A 15231-nucleotide genomic window follows, 5' to 3' on the forward strand; every position below is an offset into this window, starting at 1 on the left:
CCACAAATATCTCATAACATACATAGTTTGCAATCAGTGAAAAATAACATTAATTGGAATAAGCATTTTGCCATTAAGTCTCTTATTGCACCATTAGATCTAAGGTAACACTGTGCTATATCATATACAAAGGATTGTAATTTTAGTACCTGAGCAAACCAAGAAACTTGATTATAATACACGTAATCCAATAACATGGACATATATCCTTCAATCTAAAGAGTAAGAAGTTAATTTGCTTTTGCATAAACATTCTGTTTCGCTTAAATTTATACAACCATAAAAATTGTCTTAAAGAGGCATTTAATTAATTTCTATAAAGCTTTCTAATTTAAGTAGCTGTATTTATTTCAATTAATTAGCACTGCTCAACTCTAGGTATTATCTTTCTACCAGTTTACAAAGCAAAAATATTACTGTTCTGGAACTGGCACAGTTGATTCTCAGTTGAATGCACAGAGAACCACAAAAAATTCTCTTAAGTAACAGAAGAAAATTCAGTCAGAGGAGAATACATTTTTAATGTCAAATACTCACATTGAAAATGCTGTGAACTGCACACAACTATTAAAGAGTTCTGACATAACAGATGGGATCTCAGAGTAAGACCAACTGGCCAGTAAAAGTGAAAACATAAATGACAGACATTTTAGTTTTATTCTTTGAAATGTGACTTCATCCTCAAGATCTTCACAGCATTTGAGAGTTGTTGGCCATTTCACTGACTACTACTGCAACCAACCAATCCACCCCCTTTTTTTTGCTGTCTATAGATATAGTAGTAAATGTGTTAATTGTCAAATTAATAAGATTTATTAACAGATAAGATTTGTAGTTATCTCTGCTGCCCACGGTCATCCACCATTTATAAGGAGGAAGGCAAGGAGTGGGTACTTTTGAGGAGTTTATTAAAAGTATTTTCAGATTATAGCTGATTTCACAAACTCTTAATCAACAAAACACATAATGGCAGTGTAAGTTACTTTAAAAATGGTGTGAGTGAAACAACTCATTTTATTTCCATATTTATGAAGGAGTATAATTTAATAGATGTGCTGATACCTGCATTATCAGAACATCTGGATACCTGGCTGGCAGGATACCCAACAGAAAAGGATTCCTTAGTACTTGTGCTATATCTGAAGTGGTAGCCTGAATCTTCTCACCTACACCATAGTATAACAGTTGCTTAAACTGGAAATTTCAAGAAAAGACAAATTAACCTGTGTATGACACATTCAACAGAGCAGGTCAAAAGTCCCAGTAGCAGTGAGTAGGTATTTGCAATTCTCCTCCAAAGCAATTGAACACATACCTATGATATTTTACTGTCTTCATCTTGTTAACAATTACCACATTAAAACAGCAAAACAACTTACCACTAGGATTAAAAGCCATGCAGCAAATAGGCTTCTCATGTGCGGGGAAGTGGGCCACAATGCCATCACTGTCAGAGTCCTCGCTGACAAGCACCTGCATTACATGAATAGAGACAAAGGGAGGTTATAAAAAAACCCCATACATCTAAGAAAATATCAGCTTTCTGATACGGGAATTGTTTTATAAGATATACACAGTGGTATGAATTAGAAATATAACTGCATGTGAACTAAACACAAACAATCTTCTATAATCTTTCCAGATACAGACACATGAGACATGTTTCAAATAACTAGAAAGGATTATGCACCTTATACCTGGATTCTCTATTTATTTATCCTAGTCAAATAAGGCAAAATGGAAAAATATTACTGTTTTGCTACATAAAGCAGTAATGGCTGCATAGAAGCTGACTACACAACAAGTCTGTATGCAAGCACTCGGAAGCAACATTTAAGGTTTCCAGGGCTGTTGAAGGAAGAGGCCGTTGTGACCTCTATATGTCTACACCAGAGAGGGTCTGCAACTCCTAAACTTGTGACAGGAGTTCTCCTGCTCCTCCAGCTCTCCTGGGGACAGGAGCTCTAGCATGGACGTTTTTTTCCAAAGAAAAGAGAATATTTAACCATTCCATAAATCAGTATTTTCTTTGGGAGGATTCAAAGTATACATGGCAAACAAGTGAAAAACAGACCAAAAACCCCATCAAAGACAATGGGTTTGCTTTCCACCGGTTGCATAGGTAGGAACACTACAGCTTGCATTCTGCTAATGAGTGGTGATGGACTGGAGGTACTGGGATTTCCAAAGGATGCAAGAAGTGCTAAGGACTGGGAGTGTGTATGAAAGCAGCTGCAATGTGAAATATGCAGCTAACAAGAATTTTCTCCATCTTGAAATTGCCTCAATGGACATTCAATTACAAAGGTTGTCAATCAAAACCCCTTAAAGAAATTACACTGTCATAAAATACCTTCTTGTGAACAAAAAAGCAATTCAAAGGTAAGAGCAAGTTTTTACAACAGAGGGAAATTAAGAGGAAAGGGAAATATCTGGACTGAGATCTGTGTCGTGCAACATCTTCTGGAGAAAGGCAGAAAGGATGAGCTTTTGGTTTGTCAAACAAAAGGCTGTTTGAAGTTGATAAAACTACTTGGGCCAGTCAAAACTAAAGCTGACTGAAGACATACAAAAGGACCTCCAAAAGGACACCTCATTATCAATATCTAACTGCATGAAAAGGAAAAGATACTCTTAGATTTATAGAGGAGAACCAAAAGATGTGCAGACAAAATACAGGCAAGAGCTGCAGAAGTATTTCATTCCTTGGTTACATCACGTTAAAGACTAAATTAAGTAAAACAATGAGAAAGATCTGTCAGAAAAGGACTTAATAAAAGGGTTTCTGTGGTAAGCAAAAACCACCTTCCTAACAAGATAGTGCAAAATTTCCCATTTCAAGTTTAGAATAATTTGTCTGCTGCTTTCAAAATAATCTGAAAGGTTTTTAATACTTCCTATTCCTAACAGATATCAGAATAATTTGAAGATATTTTTATGCTTCAAAAAGAGAAATCATCTTTAAATGTTTAAATAAGTCACGTAATATGGATGAAGAGGCCTGTGCCTGCCTGACTTTAAATGTTCAAATTACTTGGCAGTGTCACATAAGCACAATTATGGTTTTGCTTTCTGTTGTCAGCATTTCGTGCTTATTCCAGAACCACTAACCAAAGGGTCTGGAGATCTTCCTAAGAGCTTTTCAAAGAAACAGTGTTCTTTTCTCAGCCTATATAAACTGCACTGAATAACTCCTATACATCATCTTTTCATGGCTTCCACTTTTAGGTAACTTGGTCTTATCCCCAACATTTTGCTCTAATTAAAGATACATGATAATGATAAAGTAACATCATAAACCACCTTTACAAAAGAAATAGAAGGTTTTTTTAAAATCTAGTCTGTAAAACAAAAATTTTAATCTAGAAATGTGTAGTTAACAACAGTAAATCATTGCTAAAACCAGTTATGTACACATGCCTCAGACTGTAAACTGCATTAACTCAGCATGGCTTTTTAAAAACAAAACAAAACAAAAAACCTAATGATAAATGAACTACTTAGCATCCCTGCAACATATAACCCCTATTCAACAGCCAAGGAACACTCTGGATGGTAAGACAACCTTTAAATATTTTTCCTCTGGAAATACAATACAAAGTAAAAATTTTACAACACTAAAAATTGTGAAACACCTCAGACATACCAATTTGAAAAAACAATAAAGCCCAAATCTATTTGTCTGCTATGCTGACTGATTCCATGCTTTACAATGTTTTATTTAATCACTGCTTAAAATTATCTTCCTGGGAAAACACCCTTTGTGTTTAATCTAAAAGGAACTGCATTAGTTCAGTTAAAGAAAAAAAAAGAAGTTAAAAAAAACCCCAAAACACCTTCATTACTCAAAAATCTGGAAATCCTTACATAGTGGAGAATCTGAAACTGAGGTTGTGATGGTGCCACACCACCTCCTTTCCTGACATCTGATATCTGTCACTCCCTACCCACTGTGGCCACAGAATGGAAATGCTTCTGAAGCACACACATGGAAACAACACTTGCTTGTGCAAGGTAAGATGAAGTGGGGAAAAAAATTTTAAAAAAGTTCTTAAGCTCTTCATCTTTTTAAAATCATCATGAAAAAAAAAAATCCTTGTGCAACAGAGAAGAAAAGTACTTTTGTAAAAAAATCACCAACTTGTATTTAAATCTTCCGGCTGCACTGCAAGATCTGTCATGTCCTTTCCCTGCACTTTTGCAGTGCACAGTTGGGGAAAACATACATCACTTTTTACAATTTCAACACTAAAAAGCAAAAAAAAAACCCCAAAAAACCAAAGGAATTAAAAGGAATTACAGCAGTTGACTTAACTACATCATCAACCAAAGAGCAGCCTCTTTGGAAATGTCCCTTCCAAACCTGTGACAAAAACAAAAGCCTGAATCATGTGGTAATTTAGAGCTTGTACAGCCTTAAAATCATAGTATGATTTTCACCATTGTATACAACTTAATGGAGACAAAGTTACACTGATACAACACAAGGTGTTCTATACTGGAATACCTTATTTTCTGTATTAGAGATCTTGAAATGGATATAACTGCCTCAGTACAAGAGAGTTTATGTAAATTTGGATAGATCAAATAGCACAGATTTCACATCACACAGCCTTCACAGATTTCAGAAACCACTTTTTGCAAAGGCTGAAGGGGAAGACGCTATCTGCAAAAGGTGGTGGAAAGAATGATGTCTGTAGGTGAAGAAATGGCACATTAAATCAATATTGACATTGTACAACTGGTTCCTTTCGGCCAGTTTATGGTTTCTAACCACTGAAAGGAGTGGAGTTGGAAATTTTTCTTGGAAGTCACAAGAGTGGTACAAATTGCCTAATAACACATGCAAGTGCTGTCAAAAAGCTCGAAGGAAGCAGCTCATTCAGCTTCCCGACACACAGGGCAGACAAAGGCCACAGGAATCCCAAGCCTGCAATTTTTTTCATCCCAAATAAGCTTCGTTCTCCAAGGTAGTGGCCTCTAACCACTCTACTATTAAGAGTAAAAGACCTTACGAAGTCTCTCATTGAAGAAGGTTCATAAATCTCAGCATTACTCTTATAATTGCATAGTCACCGAGGTTCATAAGGATGCTCAAGTATCTTCCTTGCAGAGTTCCCCACAAATAGAAAAACCATTTTAAGGAAAACAACGGGACAAGAGAGAAACACTGAGGCTGTTCTGCCAAGATGGCCCTGTACAGCAGCACTCAGCCTATTTCTGATGCCCAAACAGTTTTTATCACGATACTGCAACACAATTTTAAAACAAAAGCGCCCAGCCAAGTAAGTCCGTAGCTGGAGATGCTGAGCCAACGCTGTAGCTCTCTCAAGCCAGCCCCATTTAAGTCCAACGGAACACTGTACTTGATCAAAGATGAACCAAGTTCTCTTTATCATCCTCTAAAAGAGAAGCAGACAAAACACTGAGGGGATCATTACATTTACTATCAGAAAATGGTGTTTGCTTTGAGGGCAAGAGATAGTTGAAGCCAAAGCTTTTTTTCTCCTATGCCATATTTTTCATTGTATTTTCCATACTACTGAACAGAAGCCACGAGTAATTATGACTTCAATTATTTTAATCTTTAAAGGCAAATTACACCACTTATCCCAGTGGAGACATGTTTTTAAATAAAACATGAAAGTAAGACAAATAAAAATGGACACAAATCTAATCAAGCAGGTCCGACTCTTAACCAAATTAAGAAAGAATAATCCCAGCATCATAAAAACAAATAGATTTGGCAATATTATAAATTATAAGTATTATATAAGAGAGAGATCTTTGCATGTGTACTTATTAAGGTCTCCACTGACTTAAAGAGCTGAAGTTAGGGCAGTGTTCACTTCAGTTGTAAGATGTATGCGCAGAAACCAACCCACTCCATACCGACCCCCCCAATTAGCTTCCCCCAACTTATAGCCAAGGTCAAACATCAGTGGAAAAGGGCTAAAAGTGATAAATCTGTGGCATTAACTACCGCGCTCCTTTTAATAGAATCCAGCATAAACTCAAAACAGCCTTGTGCTCAGCCTGAACCATTTATCTGAGACAAAAATGTCTTCTTGACAAAAAACAGATCTCCTTTAATAAAAGTACGGCAGACAGCATTATGCTCTGAGGGAATCCTGTTGCTCTTTTTATATTTATATATAAAAAGAATTCTTCTGTAATACACGTAGATATAAAAAGTGAAGAAAATTGATGCCAAATATATGAGCATTAGAACAGCAAATCAGCCTCTGGGAAAGCTGTTTTTATAAATAAAAGCACTGGTGTTAATGACCAGTGGAATTACGTATGTAGTTAAAGTTTTATTATCAAATACGCTGTATTCTTGTAGCTTCTTTTTGCTTTAGACCAAAGTTTCACAACGCTTCTTGGTCCTGATAAGCATCTTTATCTGGTTCAATTGTTATCAACCCCTTACCGAATGAAAATGAACTTTTGAAACTGCAGCAGTCCGCAGATTTTTTCTGCAAATTCCTCTTTAATGCAATAAAAAGTTAATAGGGAACAGAAAAAAAGCACCAATCACATTTTAAAACATAAGAAGATCAACATGTTATCTTATTTTTATAAGTTATTTTTAAAATATTTCCTCAAATATTTTCATGTGTTTTGGATGATCTGCGAAAGCAACACAATGATATCTCATCAATCACATCGCTCTATCAAAAGCATTAAGAATCAAGGTTTTTATTTTTAAATGACCACATATTTCTCTGTCAACTAAATGTTAGATGTTTAACAGATTTACATTCAGTCGCAAAACTGGCGACTTTTGAGCAAGGTCATTATTGCAGACTACACGTGGGTGGCCTGGTTGATGAATTAATTAAGAATACAGAAACAAAGGTTGAAAGAAAATAATTTTTCTTTAAAACTCGAGCCACTAAAGTCTTACACATTTAATTCCAATTACTGAAAAAGAGGACATCTGCAGAGCTTTAGTTTTATCCATTTCAACTAATTAACAGATTCAAATAAATAGTTATTACATCTAACTGAAAAGTTTGCTAATGCTTCATTAGGAGGAAGTTTAAAGAAGCACACAACCTTGTTAATATATTTCGGTTTACCACAAAGTTACTTGTGCATCTTGATAATTATTTTTACTCCCTTTACAAACATATCATGACAGCCAACTTCAATAATTCTATGTTCCTTTGCATTTATTTAATTACTTCAGAATTCAATTTTTTCTAAAGTACCACCAATTTTTAAAGTAGGAGCTATCACATAAACAACTTGTGGGTATGAGATTTCACTACAATATCTACATTCATAAGGTTTATTAAAAATATTTTAAATTTAATCCTGAAAGATTACATTAGAAGATTTCTTTGGGCTTTAATTGTATATTTTTCAGTGGTAAGCTAGCATTTCAACCCCTGCCACAGTAGCACAGTACATTTCATCAAACACACCGAGTTCCATCTCACATTCTTTATATTTGCTATCTTTGAAATGGCAGATATAGTAAAAAACTAGTGAAAACTTAAAGCTGTAGTTAGTCCTTCTGACTCATGTCCAAAACATGTTCCTTAATCGTCCAACTGGCAAATAAATCTGTATGTTCGTACACATGCAGAGCAGCTCACTCCATCTTTAAAACTTGTGTTGCTACAGCCAAAATAAATGGACAAGCACATGCATCATTACACTGCAAGACTATATATATACATATATATATATATGTATATATAAAAAAATATGCTGCCCCACTGAAAAAAGTGCTTATTTCTCCTTCAAAAGGACATGCTTGCTTGCCTTAGATTTACTGCCACCCTCTTCCATTTTCTTTCTCTTTTTAAAACAGATTTCTTCTTTTTTTTTTAACTGTATGTTATCTCAAAGATATATTTTATTACTTGGAAATTGTTTTATTTCATTACAACACCCAAACTCTTAGCTAGGCTGGCAGGTAGATAGAAATCTTTATTGACCTGAAGGAGGTGAGCTATTCCTTTTACATTAGGAGTCCGTTGATAAGAAAATAACTCCTTTCTGCTTCTGAAATTCCCCTCATTTATGACACACAAACAGATTTACATAGCTGCTAGACAAATCTCTGATGAAAGGGATGCAAGGCTTTCAAATTGTTAATTCAGTCCAGAAAACACTCGGTAGGCATCACTAATTCTTGTGGTTTCCCAGGCAGTTTAGGAAGACCAATGCCTGTAAGGGACACAGCCATCCAGCAGCATCCCCACCCAGCAGAGATGAAATATTCCAAACCAGGCATCTTCATCACCGGAGGAAAAAAAAAGGAATGCCACTAAGTGTTTCTTTCTACTCACCCAGACTTCATATTTCCCACCTGGAATCTGAAAGTTGGGATGGTAATCCCATAACTTTAGAAAAATCACTGCCACACAGTGTCAAGAAAACAGAGACTGAACCATGCAAGGCACTCGCTGTTCTGCTGTACAGCAACTGCCTTCTCTCAAGCACAGGTGAGGCTGGACTCTGCGTTACTCAATCGGCTCAATCTCTCTATTTCAACCAAAGTGTCAGTAATAATGTCATTTGGACGACTACTATCAGCCAACCAATTTGCCACAGAAGAGTAAAATAATTTCAGGAATTAATACAATGAGGAAGAACCAACGTAGCTCAAACAGCCATACAGATTTCAAATCAGCACGACGCTTCACCACGAGTTGATGCTGAGGTATATGAGCAATCACATTTAGCTCAGTGAGATTGCTCACATCATTTAAAGGTCAAACTTGCTAAAACACTTTCCTGAACTGAAGCTTCACTCAATTAGGCTGTAAAAACCAGCCAGGACTACCCAGCTAGACAAATACGTGTCATCTAAACTAGGATGTCATTTCTTGCAGGCTTGCCTGCCTCTGCCAGCACACAAGCACGGGCTCCTTGCCAGGCTCCCTGGGACAAGTCAACTCACACAACTGCCAAAACCAGGATCTGCCGCGTTCGAATGAGGCTGCCTGCACAAAACTTACGCTCCCACCTGGCAATGGAAATACAGCTGGAGTGATGGACACTAACTCAGCAGGGATTGCGAGGACACACAACACCCCTCACATTAGACGGTGCTTTACTGGAGCAGTGTTGAACGTTTTTATTTAGACCACAAACAGAATGTATTTATTTTTCATCAACTTCCTTTTTGCTATATGCACATTTTAGTAGGAAAAGATTCTTAAAAAGTCTGCACCGTGAAAATCCAACAGTGCAAAGAAAGACTATTTTATTTTTCCTGGAAAAAAAAATAATGTGAATTCTGAAAGCAAGTCTCAGCACTGAAAAGAAATAATTAATTTAATAGTATTTTTAAATCTCAGATCATAAATATATGAATGCATGACATACAATAAGCATATCTAACTTAGAGTCTCCTTCCCTAGAGATTCAAAACAAAAATTATTTTACTAGAACTGATGGCTTATTTATGTTACAGCAGCAGTATTTGGACAAGGCAAGAGTTATCATTTTTACAACTACTTTTCCATAGTGCCCTTTGGGCTTGATAGCTCCCTACTATTGTTAAGGTCAGAGGACAAGTTCATAAAACCTCTAAATCATACATAACAAGACTTAAAAACCTAAGATATATCATTTTTTTTCCCCTAGGCCTATGCAGAAGAATCAAAGCACAGACAATGACCATCAGAAATAATGACCGCATAAAGCAAGGCCTCATGAGAAATTTATGAAGTTAATTTTTTCTTCTGGTGGTTTTTTGTTGTTTTTTTTTTCTTTTTTCTTTTTTCTTTTTTTCCCTCCTGGCAGTATACAAAGAGCCAAAAGATCTGTTTTTCCAGGAAACAAAAACAAACCCCAACAGTCAACAGATTTATTTTAAGAACTGACTCTAAGATCTTCAGTAAAATACCTTCTTTTTTCTATCGTCTCCTTTTTCTTCCTTTTTCTTTTATTTTAATTTTGCAAGAAAAAGCCTATAATGTTCCATGTACAAACCCCTTTCAATGTAACATTACTTGGCTAAGTATTTCCAAACTAATTCTCAGGAACAATCACAGCTCAAACAGCATACTGGATTTTTTGTTTGTTTTGTTGTTTTCAAGTAAAACATTTCATTTTCCCCTAAGGTAAGAAAAGAAAATAACTTGACTGCTGAACTGTCATTAATAAATTACTAACTTACCTGCAATTAGCATCATAAAGATAGGGGAAAACAAACAAAAGAATTTTTTTTCTTTTTTAAATTCAGTAAATATCAACATTAGGAAAACAATTTTACAAAATAGTTACAGAATAATGAAGTGTGTGGGAGTCTTGCATAAACACTGATTCCAGATGCAGACACTTAAAAATTAAAGGATTGATAGAAACAAACAAAAAAAAACCCATGGATATCTTCTCTGTCCTGAAGACAGTACAAAACAGACTTAAGTTTGTGTGATAATGGTAGGGATTTTTTAACAAGTGATTTTGCCTGACACACTGCAGTGTCTTTTATTAGTAAAACGGTACATATGCCTCACAAAACAGAATCACACTTGATTACATTATAGATTTGAAATGTATGTTAAATTATAACTTTTATACCTAATATTTAACTTCACTCATCATCTATTTTAAACTGGAATTCGACAATTCACCGTATTTCTAGACAATCACATTTTCCAGTCACATTATATATTAATAAATATAATCAGACTACATATACGTTTCAGCTGATCAGCATAAATCAATGTCAATTACGAACAAGTGTTAGAGAGACAAAATGTGACACTTCACACTTGATCTTGTCAAAGTGTCACATAAATATGTTCTAAGGACAATATATATATTGGTTCAATTTCAGTCCCAAATAAGACTTTATCACAGCCGCATGTACCTGTAAAAGTTTTTGACCTAGAAAAAAAAAAAAATCTCATCTATTTTTCATTTTCAAAAGCATAAAATATAATTTCCTGAGATTTTTGTGAAAATAAATGCACATTCTGTTTCTGTGCAAACTGCATTACCTGCCCTTCTGCAACTGTCTCTGTATCAATGATAGTGACGATTCCAGGCACCAGAGGACTTCGACGCATGTTGCTATGAGCTAAAATTTCTTCTTCAGTTGCTCCTGAAGGCAGCGTCCCTGTCAGCTGCGTAACTACTTTGCCAACCATTGTAAGTCCAGTCTTTATCGTCTATAAAAAGAAAGGGAACCAATAAATAATGTTTAGGGATGTTTTGTGGATTTACCTTGAATTTTTTCCCAACATAATTAGTATAACTAGATTGCACACAGCAGAAGCACACAAAACAAATCTTTTTTATAAGTGATATATAAGCTGTAAAAGGCTGTAACAAAAGTGTCTTGAAAAGAATTAGCATCCTATCAATTTGAAGTATTCACCTTTGTTTTGGAATTAAATGCTTCCAAAACATTTTTGAAAATATAAATGTATTTGATGTTGTATCAAAGTTACAGAATTTCCCGTTTTACATTTGTTATCTACTTATTCCAAGAAGTACAGAGCACGGACAGTTAGAAGAATCAGATGCTGAAGCCAAGATGGGTGCGTGTGGAAGGCAGCGTTACACGAAGGAATGCTCAGAGCCCCTAATGGTTAATGCTGAAATAGTTATGTCTTCTGCACAAGTGCAAGAGACAAGGAATTTGGCCTTTGATAGATATGACAGACACATTCATTTGTTTCTCAGCAATTATGCCTTTTGTAGCATTGAAAAGCAAAATTAAAACCGCCATCCTCAAGGTACTAGAAAGGACAACTCTGTAGAAAGTACACACATATCCCATTAAAAATAATGTGACTTGCCATAGTCTGCATGTTTTCCAGATGTGGGTTTGAAAACATATTCATCACACCAGCTTTTATTATCTAAAGATGCTGAAGACTGTTTTTAAGTTATTTTATTTGGAGAAAGTGGAAGAGTACATACAGTAGGAGAGATACAGGTTTAAAAAAAACATACAACTTTAAATACTTTCTCCTTGAATCAAGGACTGTGTCTTATTCGCCTACAAACAATTGAGCAGATTTATTAAGCAATATAAATAAGAAATAGCAAAAGAGATCAGAATGGAATGATACTATAACAAGCCAATTCTTAACTAAAAAGACAAGCTAAGCTGCCTGCTAAATTGAAAAGGAAAAAAACTGTACAGATCACAGACTGAAACCAAGAAGCAGCCACAAATCAATTGCAACTGCTTTGTTTAGTGCTAAAATCTCAAACTGCAGTGATTAGAAAACACATTAGTGTTCATCAATTAGCAGCCAAACGTTTGTTTTAATAATTCATAGGAAATGACTTACACAAAGTCTGTTAGTGTGTTGTCAGGAAAACCTCTGAAGGGCCAACAGAATTAGGCGCCACACTGTATTGATGGCAATATCCAGCCAGGAAGCCTGATTAACCTCTGAGATGCCTCAGCTGATGTACTTACCCCATTAATGCTAATGGAGATACTACCACTTAAAATCGAGCCATGCCTTTATCATAGGAATGTCTTTGGTGTTTAAAGTCTTTAGTAATATCCTGCCATTTGTTTCTTATTATTTCTTTTTATACTCGGATACAGCGAACGAGAATAAAACAAATTTTAACAGTGGCAAATTCAGAAGTCTGAAAAACGTAACGTAAAGCAGATAATGATATCCAAGGAACAGACCTAAAACTGAGCCAACGCCATCACAAGAATGCATTTCAACAGACACTCTCCTCACAAAAACTGACAAGGCAGTTTTCTGGCCAATAGTTTAAATCGTTTAAAGGCACCGGTAGTTTATACAGCAGGAAAGAGAAATTCGTACAGAAGTACTACATGGCAAAATACCTGTGCAAGTTAAAAGATTAAGAATTGTAACTGACCTGTTTTAGAAAATGTCTTTAGTATTATAACTAGAGAGACTGGATGGCAAAAGTGTCAAGTATAAATTCATAGCTCACTAGAAAAAAATTAACATCCTTATCTAGCAAAATGAATTCCCATTACATGGTAGAGTAGACTGTGACTGCAGGACTACTGAGGAGTAATAGGTGTGCAAAGATGTGGCCGAGGCCATTAGCTCAGAAATATCAGTGCAAAACCATTACGGCACTTACGTCTTTGTGCTATGTGTATATTTGCAAAAACTTCTCTGGTAATCTTTAACCTTTCCCATGCCATATCAGCTGTCCCCTCTATCCATTAGAGCTAATGACCTTGCTCTCACATAAGCTGTTAGTACTCATTAAGAAGTTATCAGGTAACAAGAGAAAACAGATGCAGCCTTTGCTAAATCACTTTACCACTACAGGATTAAAAGATATGGAGAAGGAATCAACTAAAGAAGTTATGAGGTGAGAAGAACTTGGTTTATAATTTGATGCTAGACATTCGACAGACCAAATACATTTTAAATGAACTAGGTTAAAGTCCACACTGTCTCAGTTCCTTTGCCATTGATGGGAACTTGCCAGTGCATACTCTGTGAAATTTTTTTTTACAAATAAAATTAAAATACTTGATCCAATTCCTTTTGTAAGCAACGATGCACATTGTGCAAACACACAAATTATTTGTATGCTCACGTGTACCTTATCTACTTCAAAATAAGACTGTTCACATTCAAATATAAAGAAACACATTTAATTAGAATAAATGTATGCACTCATACCTCATTTAATTGAAAAATAAGTACAACTTTAATTTGATGAGAGAATTAAAATGCATCATTCAGTGCCTGTTAGGCTGTTTTGTTCCAACAGAGGTCTTGCATCCTTTTAGTGACAAAACAACATATTGTTCCTGTTTCTCATAATAAATACATTTTACATTATTTATTTGTTTACACATTAAAAATCTATAGAAAGCAGAAAGAGATATCAAAAAGATACGCCTTGGTAATCAACAACATGAAAGCCTCCTGGTTAGTTTGAACAAAATGAGCATACAATCAATTACAGATTCAAGTTCAAACTAAATGTTTGTTGAAACACTCATGTTTCACAAAGATGTTTCCCCTTCCTGCTCTCGCTGCACATACTGTAAAGAGATAGGACAGGGAAGAAATCTATGAGGAAATTGATCTTGAACAGCACGGCACGTTTGACTGCCAGGGATACACTGGCATGGGGTAGGTCTGTATGGCCACCACGTGAATGGAATGAGCTGAAACGTGACTCAGCAGCATGGTGGGACCAAACCTCTCTTCAACAAGACATAGGAAAAAAAGCAAGCACACAGACTTAAGAATGTAATTTCCTATGTCCCCTTCCTTGCTACATCCAAAATGGATAAATGTGGACAATTCTAACAAGCCATTTCACATTTGGACGCTTATCTCCAACCAAGCACCTGAACATTCTCCCATTACTAATACTGTTAAGTAATAAGCTGGTTTATTCTGAAAGATACATCCATTCTACTGTGTTTGTTCAACTGAGTGAAAAGAATCTTTACCTCATAAGGAACATCATCTTCACTTTTTCAAATGCATCCATTTCTATCTTTGCTAAACTTTAACCTAAACTGGAATCTTAAAACATTCTCCATTTCCCAAAATTTTCTGCTTGGTTAAATCAGAAAAATTATCAGAGCTTTTTAGAACATGAACAGACAGAAAGCCACCAAACAAATGAGGGGAAATGAAAATAAGAGATTGAGCTCAGAAAAATGCATGTGTTTTTCCAGCAACAGCAGAAAGCGATGTTCTTGCAAGATGCTTCTAAGGAGAAAAAGTTCAATGCTCAAAATAAAATCCTTCTAGAAATTATACAATCGAATGGGAAGATGAAGTAATGGAATTCTTAATGACATTACCAAAATAACATGAGTTTCGGCACCAGCAAACAACACACTCCAACATGACCACAATTTTGACTTCAGAATTCTCGGTTAACAGGGGAGCTTCTGACTCTTAGGTTATTTGATTAAAGAGGAAATTTCTTTGCTGCATCAAGTACGGTACACAGCAGTACTCCACACTGAGGACAAACCCACCGTTCACTACCAGGTCATTCAAAAACATTTCTCACCAAAGGGAATACTATTAAAGTAAATATTCTGTACTGCTACTGAGACTTTCTACAGAGGAACTGAAAGGTAATTCTCAAAAGTGATCCTGTTGAAATTATTCTTTGCTGTCAGCTTTATCTTTCTCCTTTATATGAACGTTCTTTCACTTCCTTCATTAAGAAACTGGAACCCAAACAGAGAAAAGGCTGTAACCCAAGATAATCTGACAAAACAAGAAGTTTTATGGAAGCATGTTTCAATCAAAAAGTAGC

The 15231-nt window shown here is 35.5% G+C and overlaps 1 protein-coding gene across 1 annotated transcript in view; it reads right to left on the minus strand.

The window, feature by feature from the left end:
- Nucleotides 1-15231, minus strand: part of LOC104521846 (breast carcinoma-amplified sequence 3) — a gene marked incomplete at its 3' end in the record, with an annotated part of 98332 nt that overhangs the window by 19065 nt on the left and 64036 nt on the right. The window contains exons 11-12 of the mRNA XM_010163964.1: nt 10971-11141; nt 1380-1473 (exon numbers count right to left, since the gene is read on the minus strand). Coding sequence (XP_010162266.1) covers nt 1380-1473; nt 10971-11141 — 265 coding nt within the window. The remainder of the gene's footprint in view (nt 1-1379; nt 1474-10970; nt 11142-15231) is intronic.

The sequence above is a fragment of the Antrostomus carolinensis genome, unplaced genomic scaffold (assembly GCF_000700745.2).
Source record: "Antrostomus carolinensis isolate BGI_N321 unplaced genomic scaffold, ASM70074v2 scaffold4663, whole genome shotgun sequence".
In the NCBI taxonomy this organism is placed as follows: domain Eukaryota; kingdom Metazoa; phylum Chordata; class Aves; order Caprimulgiformes; family Caprimulgidae; genus Antrostomus; species Antrostomus carolinensis.